Source organism: Stenella coeruleoalba (genome assembly GCF_951394435.1).
Source record: "Stenella coeruleoalba genome assembly, chromosome: 2".
Taxonomy (NCBI): Eukaryota; Metazoa; Chordata; class Mammalia; order Artiodactyla; family Delphinidae; genus Stenella; species Stenella coeruleoalba.
Window position 1 is genome coordinate 163,397,750 of NC_137147.1, and position 26,226 is coordinate 163,423,975.

Consider the following 26,226-nt stretch of genomic DNA (forward strand, 5'->3'; position numbering starts at 1 on the left):
GAGAAGCTAGCATTCGGGGATTTCCTTCCACAAACTGTACAGTCTGTGCCAGGGCTGGGGTTTATGGCAACAGCATGTCTCAGCCTTTCCTACTCATACATAGGAAAGACGTAGGTGTTTTCTTGGTCCCTCATTGTATAAGAGGTCCTTAGCCAGTTTGAGTTTCTTTCAGAGGGAGTTGCTCTGTGTGTAGCTGTTCACTAGGTGTGTCCGTTGGAGGAGGGGGCGTCCAGGAGCCTTCTGTGTCACCATCTTTAAACACAGCTTCAATACTTTCTAAACTGTTTTGTTTTTTCCTGGGATGGATAAATCTGAGCATGGCTGGAGGATAAGGGCAGGATTCCCCAACGAAGAAAAGATTTATGATAAAAGAGGGAGCATTGGTGGAGCCAGGTTTTGAGAGGAGCGATATGAACTCAGGATAACAGGGCAGGGGTTTGACCCTGGATGTGGCCCAGAGAGATGAGCCTTCCTTTGAGTTGGAAGGGAGGAGAGAAGGGGGGCAAACTAGACAGTGTGAGTGACAAGCTAGTATGGATGAAGAATGTCCTCTGCCATATCAGTAAACAAAGGATGTTGCGGCCATCAAGCTAGCAGCCACTGCAGCGGCGCTGACTGTGCACCCTGAGGGGATTCAGGATGGAGAAAAACAGGACACTGGCCCTAGCTAGTTAAGGTGCATATCAAAGGAATGACTTCAAGAAGCCCAGACTCTCGCATCTTCCCATATGTAGAAAATTCGTTAACTTGCAATGTCTTTTTTTTTTCTTTAATTGACCGCCATCTTTCAGTGTTTTATCTGGTTGTGTTTTGCTTTGTTTCTGCAAAAGCTCCCGCGTACCCTGTCTCCTCGCTCACCTCTTCAGAGCGACCTGAGAGGCACCTCCCGGGCTGAAGTCCTCAGTATGTCCACCGAGTAAAACGCAATGCTCAACCTTTAGCTTTTTTTTTTTTGCAGTACGCGGGCCTCTCACTGTTGTGGCCTCTCTCGTTGCAGAGCACAGGCTCCAGACGCGCAGGCTCAGCGGCCATGGCTCATGGGCCCAGCCGCTCCGCGGCATGTGGGATCTTCCCGGACCGGGGCACGAACCCGTGTCCCGTGAATCGGCAGGCAGACTCTCAACCACTGCGCCACCTGGGAAGCCCTAGGCTGTGCATTTTTTAATTCGACCCTGAGAAGGTGAGCAAACACACTTCTGATGGACTATATTTTCTTGGTAAATTTGCAGGAACAACCTACTACTGAATGTGAAAGAAAAGGAGGTAGTTCAGAACTAAGGAAAATGGAAGGAGCTGGAGTATTGGATGGCAATTGGACGGGAAAATGACATGGAATCCCACCAGACACTCTTATTTCTGACATGCATTGGGCCTTTCTGGTGAGTATTTATCACTATAATGTAGATGATTATTGTGAGTAATATTATTGAGTACGTGTGGGGTGTCAGGTATCATGCTAAGCATCTCCTCACAGCCTTTACAGTAGGAGTGATTGTCCCCATTCTACAGGTGAGCTCGTGCTAAGAGAAAAGAAGATAGGGTTGGAGGTCTGACTGGCCACCTGTCCTAGTTGTGTACACGGGGCAGGTTAATCTCTTGAAGCCCCAGATTCCTCTTGGAAAATGGCGATCAGAATCACTATTATGAAATTGTTAGGACTATTAAGTGGGATGTGTGTGCGAGAGCCTAAAGCATTCTGTGTACTTAGTTTTGTTCTTTTTTTAACGATCATAGAATGTGGACGTTGCTGAGCCAACAGCTGATCCATAGTCGTTGTGATTGGATTTTGCGTTCTCTCTCCCCAAAGGAAGGTGAGGATTTGCACCACAGAAGCGGGAATCCCTGTTAACTTCTGCTGCCAGGCAGGTACCGCAAATGCGTGATGTGTGTTAAAAAAGAAACAAAAAAAAACAAAAAAACCCAAACGGGGGTGGGTGCGATAGTAGCAGAGACAGCGGCCTGAACCGTAGTCCAGTGAAGGTTGACATTCAAACACAGAAACCTCATCCCCACGTGAGGTGTGGCCCACATGCCACCAGTTTGTAACTCCTGGGAACCTGGTTTAACGATGCTAGATTCTGTCAGCCTCTTGCTTATTATGTGACTTTGGCAAAGTCACTTAGCCTCCTTGAACCGCTGAGTGGAACTCAACCATGGCCCACAGCTCAGAGAGAGTGCTACGACAGGTCGGCCAATGTGTGTCAAGTTCTGAGCAATTCTTGGGTTTTTCTTGCATGAACAACTCCTACTAGTACAACGAGCGGGTGGCGAGGCCTGCCGCAAGATGACGACGTAGCAGATAATGGGGACCTGGGAGTTCCTGTTGGCACAGATCCTAATGTACCTTTGAAGACACTGATTAATGAAGCTGCGTGTCCCTCGTGAGGTGAGGTCAGGATAACACTGCTTGTCTGCAGGTGTGTTGAGAGATGGGAACCCGGGGAGAGACAGGGTTAGCCTCATCCCAGCGGGGAAAGCAGAGGCGGCTTCAGCTCAATCTCCTAAATGCCTCAGGTGTGACCCACAGATGCTTCCCCCGGAGGATCTAAATGGCCTTTTCAGGCCAAAGCTGGAAATCCTGCAGGCCCCCTGCTCCCAAAGATACACGCATTGCTTTGCTGCTGTGGCTGAACTATTGGCTCACGTTTATTGAAAAGGCAGAACATAATGCATCCGAAGAGATCCAGCTTCCACAGTTCCCCAAACGCTGGCTGTAAATCACCGTTAGGCTTGTCATTCCCTTGGGTGGCAGCAAAACTGCTGCAATGAAACGTCCCTGGGAAGAATAAACCACAAGACGTGCCTTCTATTGTACCAGACCATGAAGATTACAGCTGATACAGTGCTGGCAGAAGCTTAGCGGTAAAGAGCCCTTGAGCAAAAGTCCCCATGCTGTGCAGTCCAGGGCGTTGGCTTCTCCTCTGAGGCCATCGCCTACCATCAAGACCCAAGTGTCACAAGGCTCATGCCCCAGGCACGCTGCCAGAGCAAGAAGGACATAGTTTTTCTAAAGGCAGGGGATGGAAATCTGACCCTAACTGCCATTTTCAATGGAGAGGACGGCATTGTCGGGCCCTCCTGTATCTGGGGTGGTAAAGGGGCAGCTTCTACCTAAAACAGCGGGGAAGGGACACTGGTTGGTTTGGAGAACCATCATCAGAAGCTAACCAAGGGATGGGCGCTTCTTAGTCACACAGCTGGGACGCGATCACATGTGGCTAAGTGAAGGGCTCAGGTGTTAGGTATTGTGAATATCTTTTACTTGCAATACTCTCTCTAGAGGTTTCTTCCCAAAGAAGGTGAAGCGATCGTACAGAGGATCTAATGCAGTGAGAAGCGGGCTGATGTGCAAACACTACTCCCAGGGTCTGTCTGGACAGTCCAGGTGGGTGCAAAGCATTTGCATAAAGAAGCCAAGATCGGAACGCCCTCAACAAGCCCTTTTGGGAGCAGAGCAACGAGGCAAGGTCCCCAGACCCCAGTAGGTAAGGAGGTGTCTTTGCACAACAGAAATTCACAACATACTGGGTCAGCTCACCTTGAATTCAGAGAAGTTGGAAGTAATCACTGAGCAAACAGTAAGTCAGAATTTAGTAGGGGCTGAGATACTGTTCGAGCTCCTCCAACTTAGAAATGTGCTTTCATGAAACAGGACAGGACCATAAAGGCAATTCCCCTTTAAAGTGGCCCATGGGAAACCTCTGTAACTCTGGATAGCTGAGGTTGGAAATCAGGTATAATTCTTCTTAATTACCTGCCACCTCTAGCTCCACTCCCTGACTTGTGATGAGCTCTGTAAGTCTTAATGACACCAGAAGATTCCACGACCTATCATTCCTTCAAACCAACGGTTGTCCTGCTGCTGAGAGCTGGGACCACACTCCCTTTCTTCGGAAATGGAGGCTGAACCCCTTGAGTTCTGTACCTCTAGAGATTCTAAAATGTTCTTTCCCTAATAAGTGCACTTTTTCCAAGCTGCTCCTGGAAGCCAGGGACAGGCCCCAGGCAAGCATAGGGCACTGCTGGCATCAGAGCACTGGGTCTGGGACAAGGGAAGGGCAGGAGGCCGGCAGCCAAGGAGATAGGAGACTTGCCCTGTAAACCAACTAGACGCTACCCAATGCACAGTAAAAATATCATCATCTACAAGAGTTCTTGAGCTATGTGCATGTCTAAACCCAGTGTCCTTTTCCACTCCCCGTGAGAGGCCTCAGCGGGTACCAGGTGAGGCCAAGGCTCCATCCCTGCTACCCCTGCAGGTAGGCGGCGCCCGCGGGCTCGCGGCCCAGCGCGTTGATGTGCGGGAGCGCGCCTGCCGCGGCCGCCAGCTTCTCGCTCAGCTTCTGGTTCAGCAGCTCCAGGTGGCGGCCATTCTTCCGCGCCTGCCGCAGGGACCGCTTGACCTTCTTCACCCGGTCCCGCAGCTGCTTGTTCCGCTTCTCTAGGGTGGCCACCTTCTGCTGCAGCTTCTTGACGTGGTCCTCCTCCTCAAACAGGGCCTTCTGCACCGAGGAACACATAAGCTGGGGAGGAAACACCAGGAGACGCAGGTGAGTTTCAGAAAACCTCCCCAGGTAAGCTTCCTGGTGCTGCCAGCCCGGCAACACAGACCCCGATGTCACCAATGGCCCCAACCCGGGATAAGGACAGTCCTCATGCCCCTTCTTGTTTTCACCCTGTGGACCCCAAATGCAGAGCCCCCCTCTTTTGCTTTCTGTGTTTGGGTACCCTAGATAATTTTGTTTTCAAAAGATACTCCATGGTTTTGTCTTCTTACGTGCCTACTGATTTGCATCCTATTGAGTCCCTGTTGGAGCAGGTCACTCTTCACTTTTTGCTCTCATTCAGCAGTTTCGCCTGTTCAATTCTAATCTGACTCTAGAACATTTTACAGTAAAGCCCAAGTTTGAGGATCACCCACTTGGAAGCGAAACTGGATCCACAGAGGGCCTTCAGCGTATTTCCACAAAAGGGCTTTGCCTGTGCTGAGGTGCAAATACCCTCATTCTAGAAACATTTCTAGTCATCGTGGGATGGGCTGGAAGTGAGTGTCTCTTTTGAAAAACTGAGTTTTTGTTTCTTACCTAAGCCCCCTTGGTTTCTTACAGAAAAAAAAGATATTCTAAATATGTCACTCTAGCAAGAAGGACAGAGCTCTGGTGACCCAAGAAGTAAGAGAACAAAACCCAAAACAGAAAGATGCACAAAGAATATGAATAGTCTACAGGAAGGTAACATACAAGTATCTCTTAATCTCTTATATGAAAAACTTAATAAGAGAAATGCAAACTAGATCCACAATGGATGGTTTTTCTTTTAACAAAATGAAATTTTGATTTTACCCTTTGGTAAAATCAGAATCAGCATTTGGGGAAATAGGCATTCTCTTGTAGGCATTCTCATATGCTGGGGGTAGAGTGTAAACTTCTATAAAGAACAATCTGTGTCAAAATGAAAACTGCTTATACCCTTTGATCTAGTCATTCTGATAGAAACACTCCCATATGTGCAAATGTATATTTATATATTATATATAATAATATATTATAATTGTATTTTATTTATACACACACACACATAAAACAACTATAAGAAGGTTGAGGAATGACATTAGCATCATGGCCGTATGAGACATCCCTCTTCCCACCCCCAACAAAAATGGCATCATGAACAAAAGTGACTTTAAGAGAACTGTGGGATCCACCAAGGGACCCAGGAGGAGTCTTGCCCACACATGGCATCTGTGCATGCCTGTCTTTCTGATTGCTTGCCTGTCTCTAGTATTCTATTGTGTCCACAGAACCTATTTTTCCCTGTATATGCAAATTGTATGTTTATAAGTGAAAATGTTAATACATTAAATGATTGTTCATTTTAAAGCATAAGAAAAAAAGACGCACATCAGTCCTGGCTGTGGACCCTTCAGTGGTCCGCGAGCTTCCTCCAGCCCCTCTCAGGCAAAGAACCTCAACAGATATTCCTCAAAGGAGATATACAAATGGCCAACGAGTATATGAGAAGGTGCTAGACCTCACCAGTCATCAGGAAAATACAAATCAAAACCACAGTGAGGAGCAGGCAAGCAAAGGAACCTGTTGTTTGTTCTCCCTGCCCCCCACCCCTGCTCTGCTGCAGCAGGGGTCCCAATAAAGCCCTGACTGAACTTGGCCTCTGATCAATTTCTATTGATTAAGGAGGCCAAGAACCCTAGTTGGTAACAGATTTTGTGGTGCCCAACGTGGGGCTTGTCCCTTCTGCAGGAGAGGATCTGGGCACCTCCGGGACCACCTAACGCAGCTTCCCCGCGGGTGACAAGTGGCCACCTGAACCTCTTGTTTCAGCATCGCCTCGTCTGGTAAGTCTGCCTTTCTGGCCCCCGAGGGGCCTCAGTACCCTCATTCAGGCAATGCTTCTCCCCTCCCCTTTGTCCCTCCCCATTTTCCCTCTCCTGAAATCTCTCTACTTCTCTCTCTGTCCTCTCCTCCTTCTGTCCTTCCAAGAGAGTGGATGTCGGGCAAGCTACAGCTCCCTCTGGCCGGCAATGGCTCACCGTGACGGGCGACAAGCAGAGGAGGGAGAGGCTCCCTTCACACCTTGCAGACCTTGGTCCAGCGGGCTCTCCCTGACTGGAGATTTATGAGTGATAGAGGTTCAAACCTCATATCGTGTAGTGGGCTGTAAGTCCGATCATCCCCATATTCTCACCTTTATTTTCCTGCCGCCAAGAGAAGTCCCGTTGGGAACGAGCTGAAGCGGCAGATTTCTATATACTGGTGCATGCGTGGGTGAGAGTCCCACCTGTGGGTCGGGGACCCACAGATGACATGCAACTGGCTGGTTTCCGGGCTTGATCACCCCGATGGGCAGTGGACAGGGTGCTCCCTCCTTCACTGGCCCTTTCTGGAAGCATGCAGATTGGTACCTGAATAGACAGCCGCAGGGGGCGGGCTGAAAAGGCAATCTCTCTGTCTCTTTCTCATTTTCAGTCTTTTCTGTCCCTCCTCCCTTTACTTCTCCCTTGGTCCTTACCCCTACCCTCCCATCCCCTTAATCCTGAAAACTTCTTGTTTGTGTCTTTAAGTTTTGCGATTGCTTTCTTTGTGATGTAGTTGTTGTCTGTCCAGCTGTCCCTGGAAGTCACTGCCGACATTGTGAGCACACACAAACACAGCCCGCATTGCCTGAGACTCCAGCCTTGGGTTACTTAGTGGGATTTCAAAGAACAAAAAGAAAAGACGGGGGCTTGCATCTCTCTCCTCTGCCTTTGCAATGTAACTCTTCTGCCTGGGCTCTCAGGAACTACCTGATTCATCTGTAGTCCCCCAGACTGAGGGGGGAAAAAAAAGGCCATTTTAAATTCAAGCAGGAAAACTATGAGATCTCTGCTTCTACAGAAATTAACTTGTCTAGCTTAAGCTATGGGTTTAATTAATACAGACCCATCTTTGGAGCCATCAACATAAAGTACAATGCTTTCATTGTATCTAGGGTTACTGGAAGTCAATAAGTGCATATTGTTCCTGTTGTAAAAATCTGTCAACAGGGACAATAACCTGATATGATTAAATTTTTAAGTAAATGTAACTGGGATAAGAACTTTTTGCTAAGCTACATAGGAATAATTATGTTTTGGAAACGTCCATCTAAGAAGCTAAAGTAATTAAGATAGGGATTAATTGTATCTGCAGGCCATTTCAAATAAGATAAACTATTGGAACATTAATTGCTAAACAGGTCTAAATTTACCTACTTTTGTCTTCTTGTGAGAGAGAAATTAAGCTGTTTGGTGCCACCTTGAGATGTTCGCTACCAATTTATGGAATGCTAACGTGAAAGACAGTTCATGGTGGCTTAAGGAAAGTAGGATGCGTTAAGAAAAGAAGGTAAAAGGAACGGGAATATATTTTGTTGAAAGGAAAAAGGATGACTTTGTCCTAGAGCTGGCTGTTTCTGAATGGGGAAAGAATAAGGGACAAGTATGGCTACAGAAAGTTGCAGGTTTGCGGAAGAGGAACATTAGGAACTTTGGTCAGGATTTTCTAAGGTTGGATTAAATTTAATTAGGTAAATGGATTTTATTAAGAGTAGGTTGATGCAAGACTGGGCTTGGTTTCTCTCTCTCGTAAAAAAACAAAGTTTTCCCGGGATCAGGTTCAAAGTCAGCCCCCACCTTTCCCCCCTTCGGGAAGTAGCGATGGCAACAGAGGGGTCATTAGAGTGCACAGCCCCTTCTCAATGGGAGACTTAGGAAACCCATAAGGCAGGTTCTCAGAGAACCCTGACAAGTTTAGGGATGAATTTATCAGGCTGGGATTGACATTCTCTCTCACCTGGCAGGACATCATGGATTATTCTGGCCCACTGTTGTACCCCAGATGAAAAGGAGCGCATACTGAGAAAGCCCAGGGAACACGCAGATGGCCTACTGGCCACCAGTCCACATGGCCAAGTTTATCAGGTAGGTGGGACGCAATCCCAGAACATGACCCATGCTGGACTGTGAAGATTGTGTAGGCCAAGCTAGGATGAGACATTAGCTTACTTGTCTGTCAGAAAGAATGAAAAGGTGTATGGTCTGAGAGGTTACACAGGAAAAAGATGAAAGCCCAGCAGGCTTCCTGAGCCGGGTAACACAGGCATTCAGGAAGGACACCAATACAGACCCTGAGTCCGCAGAAGGGAGGACACTCTGGGCCATGCATTTTATCACCAAGGCTACTCCTGATATCTGGAGACAGTTCCAGAAGCTTGCGGCTGGGCCCCAAGCCCTGCTGTCAACCCTGAGGAGGCCTTCAAGGTCTGTAACAACCGAGACTTAACAGAGGAGGCCAATGAGGATAAGAGGCTAATAAAGAAAACACAGCCTCTGGCCGCTCTGATCCACCCACCACCTCGAGGGGACCCTGGAGGGCCGAGAAGGCTGGACAGACCACCAAGAAGCCCCTTGGACCCAAACCAGTGTGCCTTTTGTTGGAAAGGGGGCACTGGGAGGCGGAATGTCCTGGGCGCCCTCCTGTGGGACGCTCGAGCGCCTCCCCGGCTCCAGATCCATCCTCGTGACTGCAGCGGAGCCTCAGGTCACCCTCGATGTGGCAGGTAGGAGAACTCTTGTAGACGCTGGAGCTGCCTGCTCTGCTCTGACTTGGCCAGCTGGCCCCCTCTCCAGCCATGACTGTGCTGTGATGCGAGTCGATGGACAGCCAAAGGAAAGGCGATTTACCATCCACTCTTGCCTGTGGAATCGGGTCCATTATTATTATTCACTCCTTTCTGTACATGACAGAATGCCCTGTCCCTTTCCTCGGGAGAGATTGGCTAAATAAGTTAGGAGCTAGTATATTCTTAGGTCAGGGTGAATCCAAGAAGGTAATCCGAACGGAGAATGCATCCATTAGTCCCAGATGACCCACCTGTTGGGCATCAAAATATGCCCCAAGACATCCCCCAAGAAATTACAGAACAGGTAGATCCTGCAGTTTGGGATACCTCGGTGCCAGGAAGGGCAAAACGTGTTCCCCCAATAAAAATAAGGTTAAGGCCTGGGGAAAAATACCCCTGGAAGACACAATATCCTTTAAAGCCTGAGGCCCTGAGGGGAATCCAACCGCTGCTCAGCAGATTCCTGAGACACGGACTCATTAGGCCCTGCCAATCCCCTTGCAGCGCCCCGAACCTCCCCGTACAGAAGCCTAACGGGGAGTGTCGGTTTGTGCAAGACTCACTAGCATTAATGAGAGCTTTGCAATTAGGGAAGGATAAGAAATTAACTATTTTCACTGACTCTAAATATGGGTTCCACGTGCTACATGCTCATGTTGCCAGATGGAAAGAAAGAGGAATGTTAACCACTAGAAGTTCCCCATAAAACATAAAGATCTGATTCTGGTCTGTTAGAAGCAGTGTAGCTTCCTACCCGGGTAGCAGTAATGCACTGCAGGGGCCATCAGAGGGATGGATCTTTTGTGATCTTTTGCGAGCCAAGGGAACAGCAAAGCTGATCAAATTGCAAAACAGGGAGCTCAACTGCAGGAACCTGAACAAGGTAAGGCTCTAGTGATTGGCCCCCCCTGAACTCCTAGCCTTCCCCAGTTCTCCCCCCAGGAATAAGAAAATGCTGAGAAATGGAGCTCTGAGAAGGGAAGCACAGGCTGGCATCAAAAGGAGGATGTTTCTAATCCCTGAAGCCCAACAATGGGGACTCACCAAGAGCTTACATGACGCCACCCACTACGGGAGGGATGCACTATGGGACTTGAGGCAAAAGGCTTTTTCAGGAAAGGGGCTTGAAAGAACAATAAAACAAGGAACGCTTGCCTCGCCTGTAATAACCCGCAGGCCCATCCAATCCCCCCTTCGTTACTCAGGCCAATTCAACGCCGAGGGACATACCCGGGGGACGCCTGGCAGTTAGATTTCACCCAAATGCCCCCATGATCAGGATATAAATATCTTATGGTGTTTGTTGATACTTTCACAGGGTGGGTTAAAGTCTTCCCCACCCGATCTGAGAACGCCCTGCAAGTCTGTAAGTCCCTTTTAAAAGAAATAATTCCTCGGTTTGGACTTCCAAAGTCCCTGCAGAGCAATAACGGGCCCTCTTTTTATAGCCAAAATCACAGAGGGGCTCACAACAGCCCTAGGGCTAGACTACAAGCCACACACCTCTTGGCACCCCCAGTCTTCAGGGAAGGTAGAGAAAATGAACCATCCGTTAAAGAAAACCTTAGCAAAGCTCTGCCCAGAGACTCATGCACCCTGGACCAACCTGCCTCTTATTGCTCTCCTCAGGGTCCGTGTAGCCCCCAGGAGTGGTCTGAAACTTTGTCCCCTTGAAATGACCTACGGGAGGCATTTTCTTACTACTGACATTCTACTGGATGAGGAAGTGAACCAGACCCTGAGATATATTATTCTAGGACAAGTTCAGAAAGCAATCCAGGACTATGCCTACAAGGCACTGCCAGCTCCCACTAAAAATACAGAGGAAGGAGCAGCTCCTTCACAAATAAACCCCGGGGACCCAAGTTCTTCTCAACATCTGGAAAGAGAGCTCCCCCAAAGATCAACTATTGCCAACTATTACTGTAAAGTAATTTTAACCACCCCCACTGCTGTCAAACTGCAAGGGGTATCTGTTGGGTTCATCTGTCCAGACTAAAGCTTTTACTTCCAGAAACCCCACGGGTCACGACAGAAGAACAGTGCACCTGTGAGCTAGCGGAAGATCTGAGATGCCTATTCCAAAGACAGGTCCCATCAGCAGGTAAGTACAATGATGTAGTGGGTTGGCTCCTATCTCAAGCCTTAACGGGACTTGGGACCTCTCGTTTCCTTGGCTCATGTGGTCTTGACAATCGTCTGGCCCTTGAGTACCTTCTGGCAGAGCAAGGCAGAGTTTGTGCAGTAACTAATACTTCCCGCTGCGCTTGGATCCGTGCAACAGGACAGGTAAAAGTTGATGTTAAGGAAATATAAGCTCAGGCAGAGTGGCTTCATAATTGTGGCGGGGTGATATCGCCTTCCTTGTCTGGTGGTCAACAGTCAAGGAAGCCCAAAGTTAACCTGGTTCCTTCCCTTTCTAGGCGCTTTAATAGCAATGGTTGTTCTTCTCCTTTTTAGCCTTTGTTTTGTTTAACCTTTTGGTTAAGTTTGTGTCTTTTAGGCTCCAACAGTTTGAAGTAAGGCTCATGATGGCTCAAGAAATTCAGCCCATTCCAGCGGAAAGTGGCCCAGGTCCCTACAGGTCCTTGGAACAGTCAGGTCCTTCTCCTCTAGGGGAGGCTGGGGTCTTTCAGAAGAAGAGACCTTCAGCCTCTTACCCCTTAATAAATGTGTCGAGTCTCTCGGGGGAAGGAGACAGGCTGGGACCTGGGAGCCTGTGCTGCAGGGCTGCAATGCTTGCACCTGGACACACCTCTCCTCAAGCAACAAATCTTCCCCTGAAAGAAACCCCAAAACTACGAGTGGCCCCTACCTACCAGGCAACCGAGAAAAAAACGCACATTGAAGCAGGTAGGAGAGGCTGAGACAATCTCATCTAAACCCGGTGCAGCAGCCTGCAGTCAACAGGGAACTGACAACTGAGCTTATCCCCGAGGAGCAAAGGGGTTGAACCCCACATCTGGCACCCCAACTTTTAAGACCTGCACCTGAGAGACGAGCCCCCGAAACTTCCGGGTTTCAAAGCCACCAGGGCTTGCCTCCCTGAGACCCACAGGCTATGAGTGAACTGAGAACAGTTTTTAAAGGGCTCACACAGACTCACCTGGCTACCCAGCACCAAGGCCCAGTGCAGAGGCAGCGACTGAAAAGCACCCGATTCGCTTATCTGAAAGCTTTGGCCTGAGGGGCAGGCTTCTCATTGAACACACAACTAAAGGCCAACTGAAATACTCGACGAAGACTATGGCCTCTTTTTGAAGTACGGTTTTCTCAGGGTATATGCCCAGTAGTGGAATTGCTGGAAGTCATGTACCAAAATGTTCATTGCAGCTCTATTTACAATAGCCCAGAGATGGAAACAACCTAAGTGCCCATCATTGGATGAATGGATAAAGATGATGTGGCACATATATACAATGGAATATTACTCAGCCATAAAAAGAAACGAAACTGAGCTATTTGTAATGAGGTGGATGGACCTAGAGTCTGTCATACAGAGTGAAGTAAGTCAGAAAGAGAAAGACAAATACCCTATGCTAACACATATATATGGAATTTAAGAAAAAAAATCATGAAGAACCTAGGGGTAAGACAGGAATAAAGACACAGACCTACTAGAGAACGGACTTGAGGATATGGGGAGGGGAAAGGGTGAGCTGTGACAGGGCGAGAGAGAGGCACGGACATATACACACTACCAAACATAAGGTAGATAGCTAGTGGGAAGCAGCCGCATAGCACAGGGATATCGGCTCGGTGCTCTGTGACCGCCTGGAGGGGTGGGATAGGGAGGGTGGGAGGGAGGGAGACGCAAGAGGGAGGAGATATGGGAACATATGTATATGTATAACTGATTCACTTTGTTATAAAGCAGAAACTAACACACCATTGTAAAGCAATTATACCCCAATAAAGATGTTATAAAAAAGACTCTGGCCTTCGGGAGCCACTGTCATGCTTTCCCTCTGCTCCACCCTAGGCTGTGGCGCCTCCAAGAAAGGGGCTTGTGTACACGTCTGACGCCTTAGCTTTTGTGTCTGTCACCCAGAGAACACATCCCTTGATACCGTGGCTCTGGTGGCCAGCGGGGCTTGTGTTCATGGGTTCATCAGCATGGCAGCAAACAAAGAAATAGTTCTTAACTGGCTGTTACCACAGGGTTCAAGGCAGAGGGAGCAGACAGAAATGCCCATCTCCCCGTCTTCTCCTAAAAGAGATATTTGCAACCTGTAAAAGCTTCTACATGAGGGCTTGGCTTCCAATCAGCCTGAATCTAGGTGCTGACTGAAATCCTCCCCTGACAGGTCTTGGCACACCCTCCACTACTGCAAGCCACTAAGAATAAAGGAGGCTTCTTGGACAATCAATCACAAAGGTTTGAGAGATATCCAAGAGCTAGGGCAGAGTTGAACGATAAGGTTCATCTCCTACACAAAGCCACTCCTTCAAGACTGGGAGAGGTAGTTGTTTCATCTCACGCATATAAGCCATAGACTGTCAAGGAAAAATGAAGAAACAGAGGAATATTTCCAAAGGAAAGAATAAGATCAAACCTCAGAAAAAGACCTTAATGAAATGGAGATGAGTAATTTACCTGATAAAGCGCTCAAAAGAATGGTGATAAAGATGCTCACAGAGCTCAGGAGGAAAATGCATGCATAAAATGAGAATTTCAACAGAGATCAAAAATATAAGAAAGTACCAAATAGAAGTGACAGAGCTGAAGAATAACTGAACTGGAAAATACAGTAGAGGTGTTCAACAGCAGACCGGATGAAACAGAAAAAAAGGATCACTGAACTCAAAGACAGGGCAGTGGAACTCATCCAATCAGAACAGCAAAAAGAAAAGAGAATGAAGAAGGGTGAAGACAGCCTAACGAGACAACATCAAGCAAAAGGGGTCCCTAAAGAGGACGAGAGAAAGGGGCAGAAAACTTAATTGAAGAAATAATGGCTGAAAACTTCTCTAACCTAGATCCAGATCCAGGAAACCCAGAGAGCATTAAATAAGATGAACCCAAAGAGACCCACACCAAGATACATTGTAATTCAAGTATCAACAGTTAAAGACAAGGAGAGAATCTTAAAAGCAACAAGTGAAAAATAACTTATGTACAAGGGGAACCTACGAGACTATCAGCAGGTTTTTCAGCAGAAACTTTGCAGGTCAGAGGGAGTGGCGTGATATACAGATATAAAGAGCTGAAAGAAAAAAAAAACTGCCAACTGAGAATACTCTACCCTGGAAAACTGTCCTTCAGAACTGAAGGCGAGAGAAAGAATTTTCTAGACAAGCAAAAGCAAAAGAATTTCATCACCACTAGACCAGCCTTACAAGAAATGTTAAAGGGAGTTATTCAAGCTGAATAGAGAAGGTGCTAATTCGTAACAAGAAAACATTACAAAGTAGGCATCTCACTGGTAAAGGTAAATATACAGTAAAATTCAGAATAATCTAATGTCATAAAGGCAGTGGGTTAATCACTTGTAAAGCCAGTATGAAGGTTAAAAGATAAAAGTAGAAAAATAACTATATAATTTGTTAGTGGATACACAAGATAAAAAGATGTATTTGTGACATCAAAAGCATTGGAAAATAAGTTATTAACTTAAAATGGACTGTTGCAAGTTGTTTTACATAAACCTCATGGTAACTACAAAGCAAAAACCTATAGTAGATAAACAAAATATAAAGATAAAGGACTCTACCACTACAGAAAATCATCAAACAACAAAGAGCAAGAGAAGAGAAAGGAACAGAGGAACTACATAACAACCAGAAAGAAATTAACAAAATGGTAATAAGTACATACCTATAAATAATTACATTAAATGTAAATGGACTATCTCCAATCAAAAGACAGAGTGGCAGGACTTCTCTGGTGGCACAGTGATTAAGAATCTGCCTGCCAATGCAGGGGACATGGGTTCGAGCCCTGGTCCAGGAAGATCCCACACGCCGCGGAGCCACTAAGACCATGTGCCGCAACTACTGAAGCTTGCGTGCCACAACTAGTGAAGCCCGCACGCCTAGAGCCCGTGCTCCACAACAAGAGAAGCCACCGCAATGAGAAGCCCATGCACCACAACGAAGAGTAGCCCCCGCTCGCTGCAGCTAGAAAAAGCCCGCGTGCAACAACGAAAACCCAACGCAGCCAAAAATAAATAAATAAGTAAATAAATAAAGACAGAGTGGCTGAATGGATATAAAATATGACCCATCTATATGCTGCCTAAAAGAGACTCACTTCAGCTCTAAGGACACACAGAGACTGAAAGTAAAGGAATGGAAAACGATATTCCATGCAGGTGGAAACCAAAAGCAAGCTGGGGTAGCTGTACTTATACTATAAGACAAACTATAATAAGAAACAAAGGTCATTAATATAATGATAAAGGGATCAATTCATCAAGAGGATATAACATTTGTAAATACTTATGCACTCAACATAGGAGCATCTAGATATATAAAGCAAATATTAACAGACCTAAAGGGAGAAATAGACAGCAATACAATAATAGTAGGGGACTTCAGTATCCCCCATCAATAATAAATAGATCATACAGACAGAAAAATAAGGAAACACTGGACTTCAACTACATGTTAGACCAGATAGACTTAACATTTACAGAACATTCAATCTAAAAGCAACAGAACACAGATTCTTCTCATACGTACAGGAAACATTCTCCAGGATAGATCATATGTTCGGTTCCAAAACAAGTCTTAATAAATTAGAACACTGAGATCTTATCAAGCAGCTTTTCTGACCACAATGGTATAAAAGTAGAAATCAATTATAGAATAAAACTGGAAGATTCAAAAATATGTGGAGATTAAACATGCTCCTGAACAACAAATGGTCAAAAGAGAAAATCAAGAAATAAAACATACCATAACTTGCGGGATGCAATAACATCAGTTGTAAGAGGGAAGTTCATAGTGATAAATGCCTACATGATAAAACAACAAAGATCTCAGATAAACAACCTAACTTTACACCTCAAGGACCTAGAAAAAGAAAAAATAAAGCCCAAATTTAGTAGAAGGACTAAAAGCTGGTTTTCTGAAAAAATAGTAATCTTCAGCTAGATTCAGTGAAGAAAAGAGCCGTAAATAAAATCAGAAATGAAAGGAGGTATTACACCTATTACAGCAGATCATAAGAGACTATGAACAATTATACACCACCAAACTGGACAATTTGAAGAAATGGATAAATTCCTAGAAACATACAACCTACCCACACTAAATCATAAAATAAATAGGAAATCTGAACAGACCAAGTACTAGTAAAGAGATTGAATCAGTAATCAAAAACTTCCCAAGAAACAGAAGTCCAGGACCATATGGCTTCAGTGGTCTTTCTTTCTTCATTTAAAGAAAAATTAATAGCAATCCTTCTCAAACTCTTCCAAAAAATAGAAGAGAGAACACTTCCAATCTCATTTTACAAGGCCAGTATTACCTTTAATACCAAAACCAGACAAGGACACCACAGAAATCAGAAGCCAGTATCCCTGATGAATACAGATGCAAAGATCCTCAACAAAACATTAACCAGCTCTTTTCAACAATATATTAATAGAACCATATACCATAATCAAGTCGCATTTATTCCAGGGGTGCAAAGATGGTTCAACATCTGCAAATCTGTTAATGTGCTACACCACATTAATAAAATGAAGGATAAAAATACTATCGATAAATGCAGAAAAAGCATTTGACAAAATTCAACATCCATTTATGATAGAAACTTTGGTGGGGGATTAGGCCTCGAGGGCAGAGCTCTCATGAATGGGATTAACGTCCTTATAAAGGAGGCCTGAGAGCTCCCTTGCCCCCTCTGCCACGTGAAGATACAAGAAGTCTGTGACCTGCAAGAGGGCCCTCACCTGTCCATGCCGGCTCCCTGACCTTGGACTTCCAGCCTCTAGAACCTTGAGAAAAAAATTTCTGTTGTTTATAAGTCCCCCAGTAGGTGGAATTCTGTTATGGCAGCCCAAACAGACTAAGACCCCCTGGTACATAGTAAATGTCCACTAAATGTTGGTCATTATTATGGTATAGAGTTCAATCTCTTAAAACCCTTAAGACCTTTGTGACTGGACCCAGCCTGCATCTCCGGTCTTACTTATCATCCTTCTGTTCACACACTTTATGCCCAAAGCAGCCTGGCTCTAGTTGTTCCCCAGTATGTCTGTTCTTTCCCATCTCGGCCTCTGCGTGCTCTTCCTTCCTCCGGGAGGGCTGGTCGACCCCAGCTCTGTCTCGCAGTCCTAGAACCATTCTGCAGGTCCACCCCCACGACACTTTCCATAGGTGTCTCTCCAATTACACACAACGTTTCCTACTCCCCCATCTCCACAGCACGCAGAGCTATTCATACAGCACACACCAAGCACCACACAGCCCCGGGGGTACGTGCACTACCCTCGTCACATCGCGAACTGCCGAAGGCCTATTTCACCATGGTCTTTGTAGCCTTGTTGCCCTGGCCATTTTAGGCATACACTGAAACATCTGAATCAAGTTATGTGTTCCAAAAATATCTGTCATTTAACAAAGAGCTTTTGCCACTGTTAAGGGGGTTGGGGGGAGGGAACATGTGCCACACCGCACTCTTCTGGCCAAAATGAGCCCCTCGAAGAGAAGGTGCTACAGGAGACTCTAGAGAACTCATTATTTATATAGTATATGACCAGATATCATCTATATAACTTTCTGACAGTTTAATATGGCCACGTACTAGGCTCAGCACTTTATATCCACTCTAAGTCACGATCATTCTCTAAGTTATGACAGATCCTTGAACCAAGAGCAAGATAAAAGAATCCAAGCAAAGTCTATTAAAAGAAGAGGACTGGGTTTTGCGGGGGGACTGACATGTACACACTGCTGTATTTCAAATAGATAACTGGGGCTTCCCTGGTGGCGCAGTGGTTGAGAGTCCGCCTGCCGATGCAGGGGACATGGGTTCGTGCCCTGGTCCGGGAAGATCCCACATGCCGCAGAGCAGCTGGGCCCGTGAACCATGGCCGCTGAGCCTGCGCATCCTGAGCCTGTGCTCCGCAACGGGAGAGGCCACAACAGTGAGAGGCCCGCGTACCGCAAAAAAAAAAAAAAAAAAAATAACCAACAAGGTATTGCACAGGGAGCTCTGTTTGATATTATGTGACAACCTAAATGGGAAAAGAATTTGAAAAAGAATAGATACATGTATATGTATAACTGAATCACTTTGCTGTACACCTGAAACTAACCCAACATTGTTAATCAACTATACTCCAATATAAAATGGAAAGTTAAAAAAGAGGACTGGGTTTTAATATGGCTGGCTGTTCATTTTGAAAGGACAGAATCCAATAGTGGGTTGGAACATAACATCAAAGAGAAGGCTGAGTTACATTTTATGACGTTCTTCACACGCTGCATTTTAAAATAATAAATGAGAGCAAACATGGTGGGATGCGACAAGCTCTGTGCTCTTGGTGGAACGTTAGTGCACATCTAAGACATCAACACTCTTCATAGGCATCCCTCAGACCCAGGGCCCAGCTGTTCCCTACTCTAGGGAGCTAGAGCAAGAGGAAGACCACCTTGACAATGGCCTGAAGAAACCAAGATGAAGCAAAGGGACAGCCGGAAAGTGTGTCTGTGGGGGTTGGGGTGGGGGGGGTAGTTATTAAAATGGGATGAATGGGATGACTGGAGTTCCTTGGTGAATATGTCACTCTCAATCCCTTAGCGTCTCTTTGACATGGGTAGGGTTTGAGCTGGAGCAGAAAGACATAGAAGGACTCTTGTCCAATGTCACCAATAGCAAAGCTGTGACCCAGGACCCCTTACCAAGTAGAAGGTCTTTATCTTTGTGGAAAGTGGGCTCTGCCTGCAAATAGGAAGGGCTTCGGCCCTAGGAATAAGAGGCTAACCCCATAAAATGATGAAGCCATTGTCACGAGTGTCTCAAGCAGGCCTCCTGAATCCTGGCCTTCCTCTTGAGAAAGCATGAATTTCTACACAAGAGCTGTGCTTTCAAATATATGTTTCTTTAAGAAACTACCCTTTCTCTGAAATGCTTTCCAAATGAAATCAATCTCTTTAGAAACTTTTAAAATATACATATAAAAGGTCAACACACTTGCTCATTTAATTTTGTGTGCTTTATAAGAGGCTGAGAAGAGGAGGGGGAAAGGCCAGACCAAGAGGAAACACGTATTGCCACGTGCTCTTTGAAGAAGAACCAAAGAAAAGCAAATGATCATTTGGGGCAACCGCCAAGCAACTGATTGCTAATGGGCAGCCCCATCCTCAGGACCACATCACACCAGCCCTGACTGGCTACAGAGGAGAAAGCCCTTGCCTGTCAGATGTCTAAGCCCCCAGCATCCACCTGTGGCTGAGTCGCTTTTCTCTAGAAAGCTCCAGTGCTTCAGGGTGGATGGGAAGGCTGTCATAGGGGAGCCTGCCCTTTTATTCTCAGACAAAAGGTAGGCTGGGATACCCATTCTTTACCGTCTTTTTAAACTATAAAAAGCAACATGTTTTATTGTACAAAAACTTTTTCAAATTGAGACCAAAAAAAGATCATCTGTAATTCTGTTGCACTGAGATAGCCACTGCTGACATTTTAATACATCTCTTCCTAGGACTGTTTCTGTTGGTATACATAAATATTTAAACGAAGTTGGACTCATGCCATTATTAGACTTTCTGATGTGATTTTTTCCCTTTGCTATTTTATCATGATTATTTTCTGGACACTTGTACACTTCCATGGAGCATTTCAATGGAAGCTGGGGGAGGGGGAGTCAGGTGGTTCTGCCCAGCTGCCGTTGAACTGAAAAACTCATCCCTAGTTGTTAATCTTCCTCCATCCTTATAACCACACGCCAACAGGGAAGGATGCCAAGATGGGCGTTTTTGCATCTGTGGGGCTGACTGATCTTAGGGTGGCCTTTGGGGTGGTCACCAGCCTCCAATGACAGGACAAACCCATGAGAGTTTCTCACCTGTGCTCTACCTAAAACCTTCCCATGTGTTCTCTGCTGTCCCCAGGACTCTCAGGTGCTGTGGGAAAGTTTCGCAATCAAGATCTTGAAGGGTTAAGGAAATGAAGCCATGTTACCATATAGAATCCATATACAATACAGAATCACCTCTAAATGATTAGAGAAATCATTTCTAAATGGTTTCCACCTCCATATGTTCGTTCATTCCAGCAAGAAGCATTTATTATACCATGCCTGGCACTGTACGGTGTAGAAAGTTCTCCCTGAGTTATTCCTCAATATACCACTAAGCTCTGTATCTACTTAACAAAAAGTGCATTAAAAATTACTATTTCATGGCAGCAGACATACCAAAGGCTCCCTGAGAGGATTCTTGCCTTCACAGCTGCTTTCAATTTAAATAACCCTATACAGACAAAACAAAATGTACTTTCTGAAATGTTAAAAATGAGACAAGTCCCAAAGTGGTAACACTGACCAACAGCTTGCCTTTTTAACACTTTGCTCCTGTTCTTGAGATTCAAAACAGAGAAAGGAAAAAAAAGGAGAGAATTAAAATCTAGCACAGAGGCCAGCACAAACTGTGGCTTGTGGACCCGATCTGGCCCACCACCTGTTTTTGCTAATAAAGTTTTATTGGAACACTGACACGTTCCTTTGTTTACATATGGTCTGTGGCTCCTTTCCCACTACAATGGCAGAGTAGTTGCAACATAGACTGTGTGGTCCAAAAAGTCTAAAATGTTTAGTACCTGGCCCCTTGTAGGAGAAAATTCTGGAACCCTCATCTTGAGAGAAGCTCAAGGCAAATGGAGATGCAAAGGCCACAGCTGACAACTGGATGAGTTTGGAGGGAAAACAGCCAATAAAGCATGGAAGAGGGCAAAGGATGAAAAAAGCATCGGGTCCCAGAGTTTGCCAAGACCCTCACTGCCCACCCTTCACCCTTTTCACACCACTTTCGAACACTGATGTGCAATCACTGCTTCGGGCTGCCAGGTCGCAGCTCAAGTTCTCAGTGATTCTTGTCAAGGAGCCTTTGACTCTCAACAGACTGCTGCCAATTTCAAACCTCCAGATGGAAGTTCACAAAAGAGCTCTTTCCAAAATGGTTATCCCACTGTTTCTGAAGTGCTTCCCCAGCGACACTGGAAATATACGCTTTCTGGAACCTACCCATGTGCACTGCCCAGGGGCAGCCAATCTCAGAGTGAGAGGCACTCTAAAGTGGGTCGCTGGTCACAAAATTTGTCAGTTCTGAAAAGCTTACACTGCATGGTGCCTTCTGACCCAGTCAAGGCCAGAGGCTAAGACTCCTTCATTCTCCGTGTGATGCAGGAACTCCTGGAGGGTTGATGGTGAGCCCCGAGGCCTCAACCCAAGTTCTTGCCAGTTCTCTCTCACCCTGTCTCTTCGTTCCACCATTGTTTTAAACCTCTTAGAGACAGAGGAATGAGGAGGCGAGCAGCAGAGTCAAGTCAAAGCAGAATGGTTTCCTAAATGATTCGACAGCAACAGTTTGGATGACACTCAGCACTACCGAGAAAACTCCCAAGCCACAGAAGTGACAACAGCGTGCTGCTTCTGCGGACTCTCTGGAGAAACAACCTGAGGTTCCTATGACTGTATTTGACTTGGCATCTGGTCCTTCCTGTGCTCCACCCAAAGTCAAAAGAGTTGTCTCCCTGTGCCAGGAACCCAGAAGAAGCGAGAGCAGATGCCCCAGACAGGCTGTGGCTGAAGGCGAGGGGTGTGGAGGATGGGCAAGTGGAGGTGGGAGCAGGCAGGCAGGGGGTCAGGGGACAGAGCTGGGGCAGCAGCACCCTTCCCACTGGGCAGTAATGGCTCAAGGGCTCCCCCAACCCTCCCTTTCTGCTCCCTTCCCCCCACTCTCCCCAGACAAGCCAAGGCTGTCTGGCCTCCTGGGTAGGAGCCTGGGCTTCAGAACCAGGCAAAACTGGGATTGCCTCCTGGCTGCTCCTTCACGTATGGCAGGACCTCCTCACCTGCATCAATGAAGCTGCCTTAGTTCACTCTCCCTTTTTTTTTTTTTTTTTTTTTTTTTTTTGCGGTACGCGGGCCTCTCACTGCTGTGGCCTCTCCCGTTGCGGAGCACAGGCTCCAGACGCGCAGTCTCAGCGGCCATAGCTCACAGGCCCAGCTGCTCCGCGGCATTTGGGATCTTCCCGGCCTGGGGCACGAACCCGCGTCCCCTGCATTGGCCGGTGGACTCTCAACCACTGCGCCACCAGGGAAGCCCTCACTCTCCTCATTTACACAACGGGGGTAATAATGCCTCCACCATCCACTTGCTTTGAAGATTAAAATCAGATAACAGATGTAAAAGCATCTGACATAGCGCCTGACATACAGTAAACATACAGTAAATGAATCCTTATGACTGTTCCTCACCTGAACTTGAGCTTTCCTGATTGAACTACTCCTTCATAACCACACTGGGCTCCCTCAAATATCTATGCCTTTGCATGTGTAGTTCCTTCTGCTTAGAAAGTCTCCACCAACTACCCCCCACATCCTTATCCAACTGACAAAATTCTACTTATTCTCCAAGCCTGGGTTCAAGGGTCACCTCCCCTGTGAAGCCTTCCCTGATTCCTCCAGAAAGAGCCATGTAATCTTTCCCCAATTCTAGTGTCAAGTTTATCACACTGTGAGTCTGACTCTCTCCTGGACAGTCAAAGCCCCTCAAATGCAAGGGTTCCATCTTTTCATCTTTGTATCCAGTACCTGGCATGGAATAAAGCACTTAATGAAGGGAGGGATGCAGGTTGAGATAAAAACAAGTTCAGTGACTTAAAAATGAGCAACAGGGCTTCCCTGGTGGTGCAGCGGTTGAGAGTCCGCCTGCCAATGCAGGGGACACGGGTTCGTGCCCCGGTCCGGGAGGATCCCACATGCCGCGGAGCGGCTGGGCCTGTGAGCCATGGCCGCTGAGCCTGCGCGTCCGGAGCCTGTGCTCCGCAACGGGAGAGGCCACAGCAGTGAGAGGCCCGCGTACCGCAAAAAAAAAAAAAAAAAAAAAAGCAACAAACGGAGAAGCAGGAGCCACCTTTGGAAAGTAGGTGCAGGGTTCATTGTGATCCTTGTGAAGTCCTATCCCAAGTCTGTGCTGACTCCCTGTTCTGGTAAGATCAGGAACTGGCTTTAATGATCCCTGAAGTTAATGCATTTTCTTTCCTGATTCTCTCCCAGGTCCCGGTGACTAGGTTATTTTGTGTATCCTACACCAAATCCGTAAGAGCTGCAGGACATAATGGAGGTGAAAAAAGACTGAATTTTCCCGGGGAGATGCTGGGTTACAGGAAGCCCAGGTAAACTCAGGACACAGATCACGTTTCAGAAAGACTCCAGAGATGGCAGCAGAAGAGGACAGGGTCTTCAAAGGCCAGGGCTTAACTCTTGAATCGACCATGATTAAAATCAGGAGAGACTGCGCCGCCTTGGGTCCATTCTGCGCCATCACAGAAAGGGAAGTTTACCGATCACGTTCGGTTACAGAGAGAGAAAGGTAAATCTTCAGATCAATGCACCGGAAAGCACTGCCAAGGTGAGGTCTACATAATGCTCATCTCACGATGCTCGCACGGGGACAAAAGGGGGTTTTTTGGTCAAAGAAAGTTCAAAAATCCTGCATATTATGTCTCCCTCTTTGATACGATACACATTAACCTATCACCCATACACGTTGGTCCTGCATTAAACCAACCTCCGTAAATGTTTTACACCCATTCTCATGTGACTGTGGCAGATCCCCCCAACAGGCAACAAGAACGGATTTCACGTGTTGGGGGGATGTCCATCTTCTTAGGCCTGGAGGCAGCCAGTCCACTCAGCTACGAGCAGCCTGCTACACGGTCCTCAGGGCTTTTTTTAATCAATGTCCATTACAAAAATCCTTTCCTGTTATGGTTGGAAAAGGCATCATTGGGTCTAGGAGTTCAGTAACTTTTAAAATAAATTTTGAAGATAATTAATGATATTTTAATTACCACTCATACATAAATGAATAAATGTCCTCATTGCATCCCACTACACACACTCTCTCTCTATATATATATCTATATAGAGATATAGACATATATCTCTATAAAGAAAGAATATTAATCACTCAATTGTATGCACGTGGACCTTGCTGATGGGAACTGAACTTGTTCCATTCTGTGACACTTGGATCTAGGTTCTAAGCGTCTCGCGGGGGAAATCTGTATCTCCCCAGGGAGTTTTGCAAACATCATTTTCCACTGTCCATGATGGGAGGATGACTGGGAAGCACTAGGTCATGGAAGACTGATTCCAACCCCCAAGGCTTTTCTAGACCTACCAAAGGAGGTAAAACTGAAACCACAGATCCTTGCGTGAGAAGGCTGCTAGCGGCTCTTATTCAGTTCCGAGCACTTTCCACGGTGCAAGGGAGAAAAGACTCCCCGGTAAGGTCGAAAGGAGGGTGTGATTTTTTTAGGTTCCCAGAAATTCATTCCACACAGTGGGCATCACAGTAGAAGGATGGGCACCTCCATCTAGTCCCAGTCCTGCCACTGATGAGTTGGTGACTTTGGCAAGTCATGGTCCTCCCTGAACCTCAGTTATAGCCTCAAAGACATCTTCCGATGCCTCTGAATGTTTGGTCCAAGCCTCCTTGGGCATTTTAGTCCCTAGTTGTCCAGTTCTGGCCAGGGCTGGGATTCTCCCCCATGAAAACAGTGGGAGGAAAACAGACCCACAGTAGACTTGCCAGTGCAGGAGTTCCCTTGGGAGGCATGGGTGCTATTCATGGTCACTGGGATCTCAGGATTTTATTTAAAGAACTGACCACCGGCCTTCTGACGTGCGTGCTCAGCCTTCATGGCATCTCGGGCTATGCGAGAGGAAGAATGAAAGGGCCTGATGGTGTGGGCACCTCCAAACCCAGCAGTCGACAGATGTGCGACTACTGGCGATGGGGGCCAAGTTCATTCCTGCCCCAGCCATGGGTGTGCAGACCACTGCTCAGTGGTCTGCACAGAGCCACCGACTGGCTCCTTAAGCTCCAGGCCTCGGGTCACTGCTGCTGCCCAAGGGAAGAGCAGGCTAAGGTGAAGCTTCTCCCTTGCCCTGTGGACCTCTGAACTCAGTCCAAGGTGACCTAAAGGCAGCTCCTCTGATCTCAAGGCATCCGGGTAAGGCTGCTGAGAGTAGGAAGGCTGAACCACGGATCACGGGGGTCCCACCAGGGAGGGGAAGCCTAGAGCAGAAACTGGCCCAGAGGCAAGCCAGCCTGCTCTGCCCCTGCTCTCTCTCCAAAGGCATCACTGGCCTGACCCATCTGGGTCCGAGGCTCATTTCCCTGGGGCCTTTCACACTCACAGGTTTCAAACATTCAGTATTGTCTCCAGCCCTTCTGAAAAGGGCAGCTAAGGACCAGGCTCTACTTTTCCTCCTGATGTGTGGTGTATTTTCCTGGCATCATCCATACTGGCTGAAAAACCCAAAGGGTTCCTGCCACCAGCCCAGCCCAACTGGGAAATGCGACAAAGATTTATAAGCTGTGAGCATGCTCCTATTTACTTCCCAGAGACTGATGACTGGTCCACGGCCACATCCAGGCTCTGACTCAGTCCAAAGTCTGTTTGCTCGGGAGAGTTCTTCAAACCCAGATACAGGATTTTCTGCTACTGAATCAAGACAGATAGCCCCGGAGCCACCTCTCCTTAGAGGAGAAAGAGCTGGGGGTGGGATTCAGTGAGAGCAACTTCAAACTTAGCTCAGGCTACGCAGCTATTTTTTCTTCTTTCAGAAAGTGGAGATACAGATAATGGTGAGACTGTGCACGGCGGTATTTGGGAAGCTGTCCATCCACTAAATGTTGACCATTATAATCACATACAGCCTCGGTCCATAACCTCATGTCCCAGAATCAGTTCTCAGCTAATATTTTAATAGGTAAAAATATTATTGGAAAATCCTTAAACCACAGATGACAAACAGATACTCAAGCACAGTGATGTGTTTCTGCCAACTTTCAAGGGCGTCCTTCCTGCCTTGGTATCTG

General features: G+C 46.7%; 1 protein-coding gene and 2 long non-coding RNA genes across 3 annotated transcripts in view; 2 read left to right on the plus strand and 1 right to left on the minus strand.

Annotated features, from left to right (window-relative positions):
- Nucleotides 1-2,435, plus strand: part of LOC307182690 — a 62,020-nt gene extending 59,585 nt beyond the window's left edge. The window contains exons 2-4 of the long non-coding RNA XR_013827238.1: nt 1,230-1,379; nt 1,735-1,811; nt 2,253-2,435. This is a non-coding gene — a long non-coding RNA (uncharacterized lncRNA). The remainder of the gene's footprint in view (nt 1-1,229; nt 1,380-1,734; nt 1,812-2,252) is intronic.
- Nucleotides 2,436-2,603: 168 nt separating this feature from the next.
- Nucleotides 2,604-26,226, minus strand: part of LOC307182689 (coiled-coil domain-containing protein 3) — a 101,648-nt gene continuing 78,025 nt past the window's right edge. The window contains exon 3 of the mRNA XM_079914143.1: nt 2,604-4,523. Within this exon, the coding sequence (XP_079770269.1) occupies nt 4,248-4,523 (276 nt within the window). The 3' untranslated portion in view covers nt 2,604-4,247. The remainder of the gene's footprint in view (nt 4,524-26,226) is intronic.
- On the plus strand, nt 4,460-12,764 carry LOC307182691. Its single transcript, XR_013827239.1, has 6 exons — nt 4,460-4,550; nt 5,109-5,231; nt 5,881-6,078; nt 6,261-6,355; nt 8,338-8,458; nt 11,174-12,764. It is a non-coding gene; the product is annotated as an uncharacterized lncRNA (long non-coding RNA).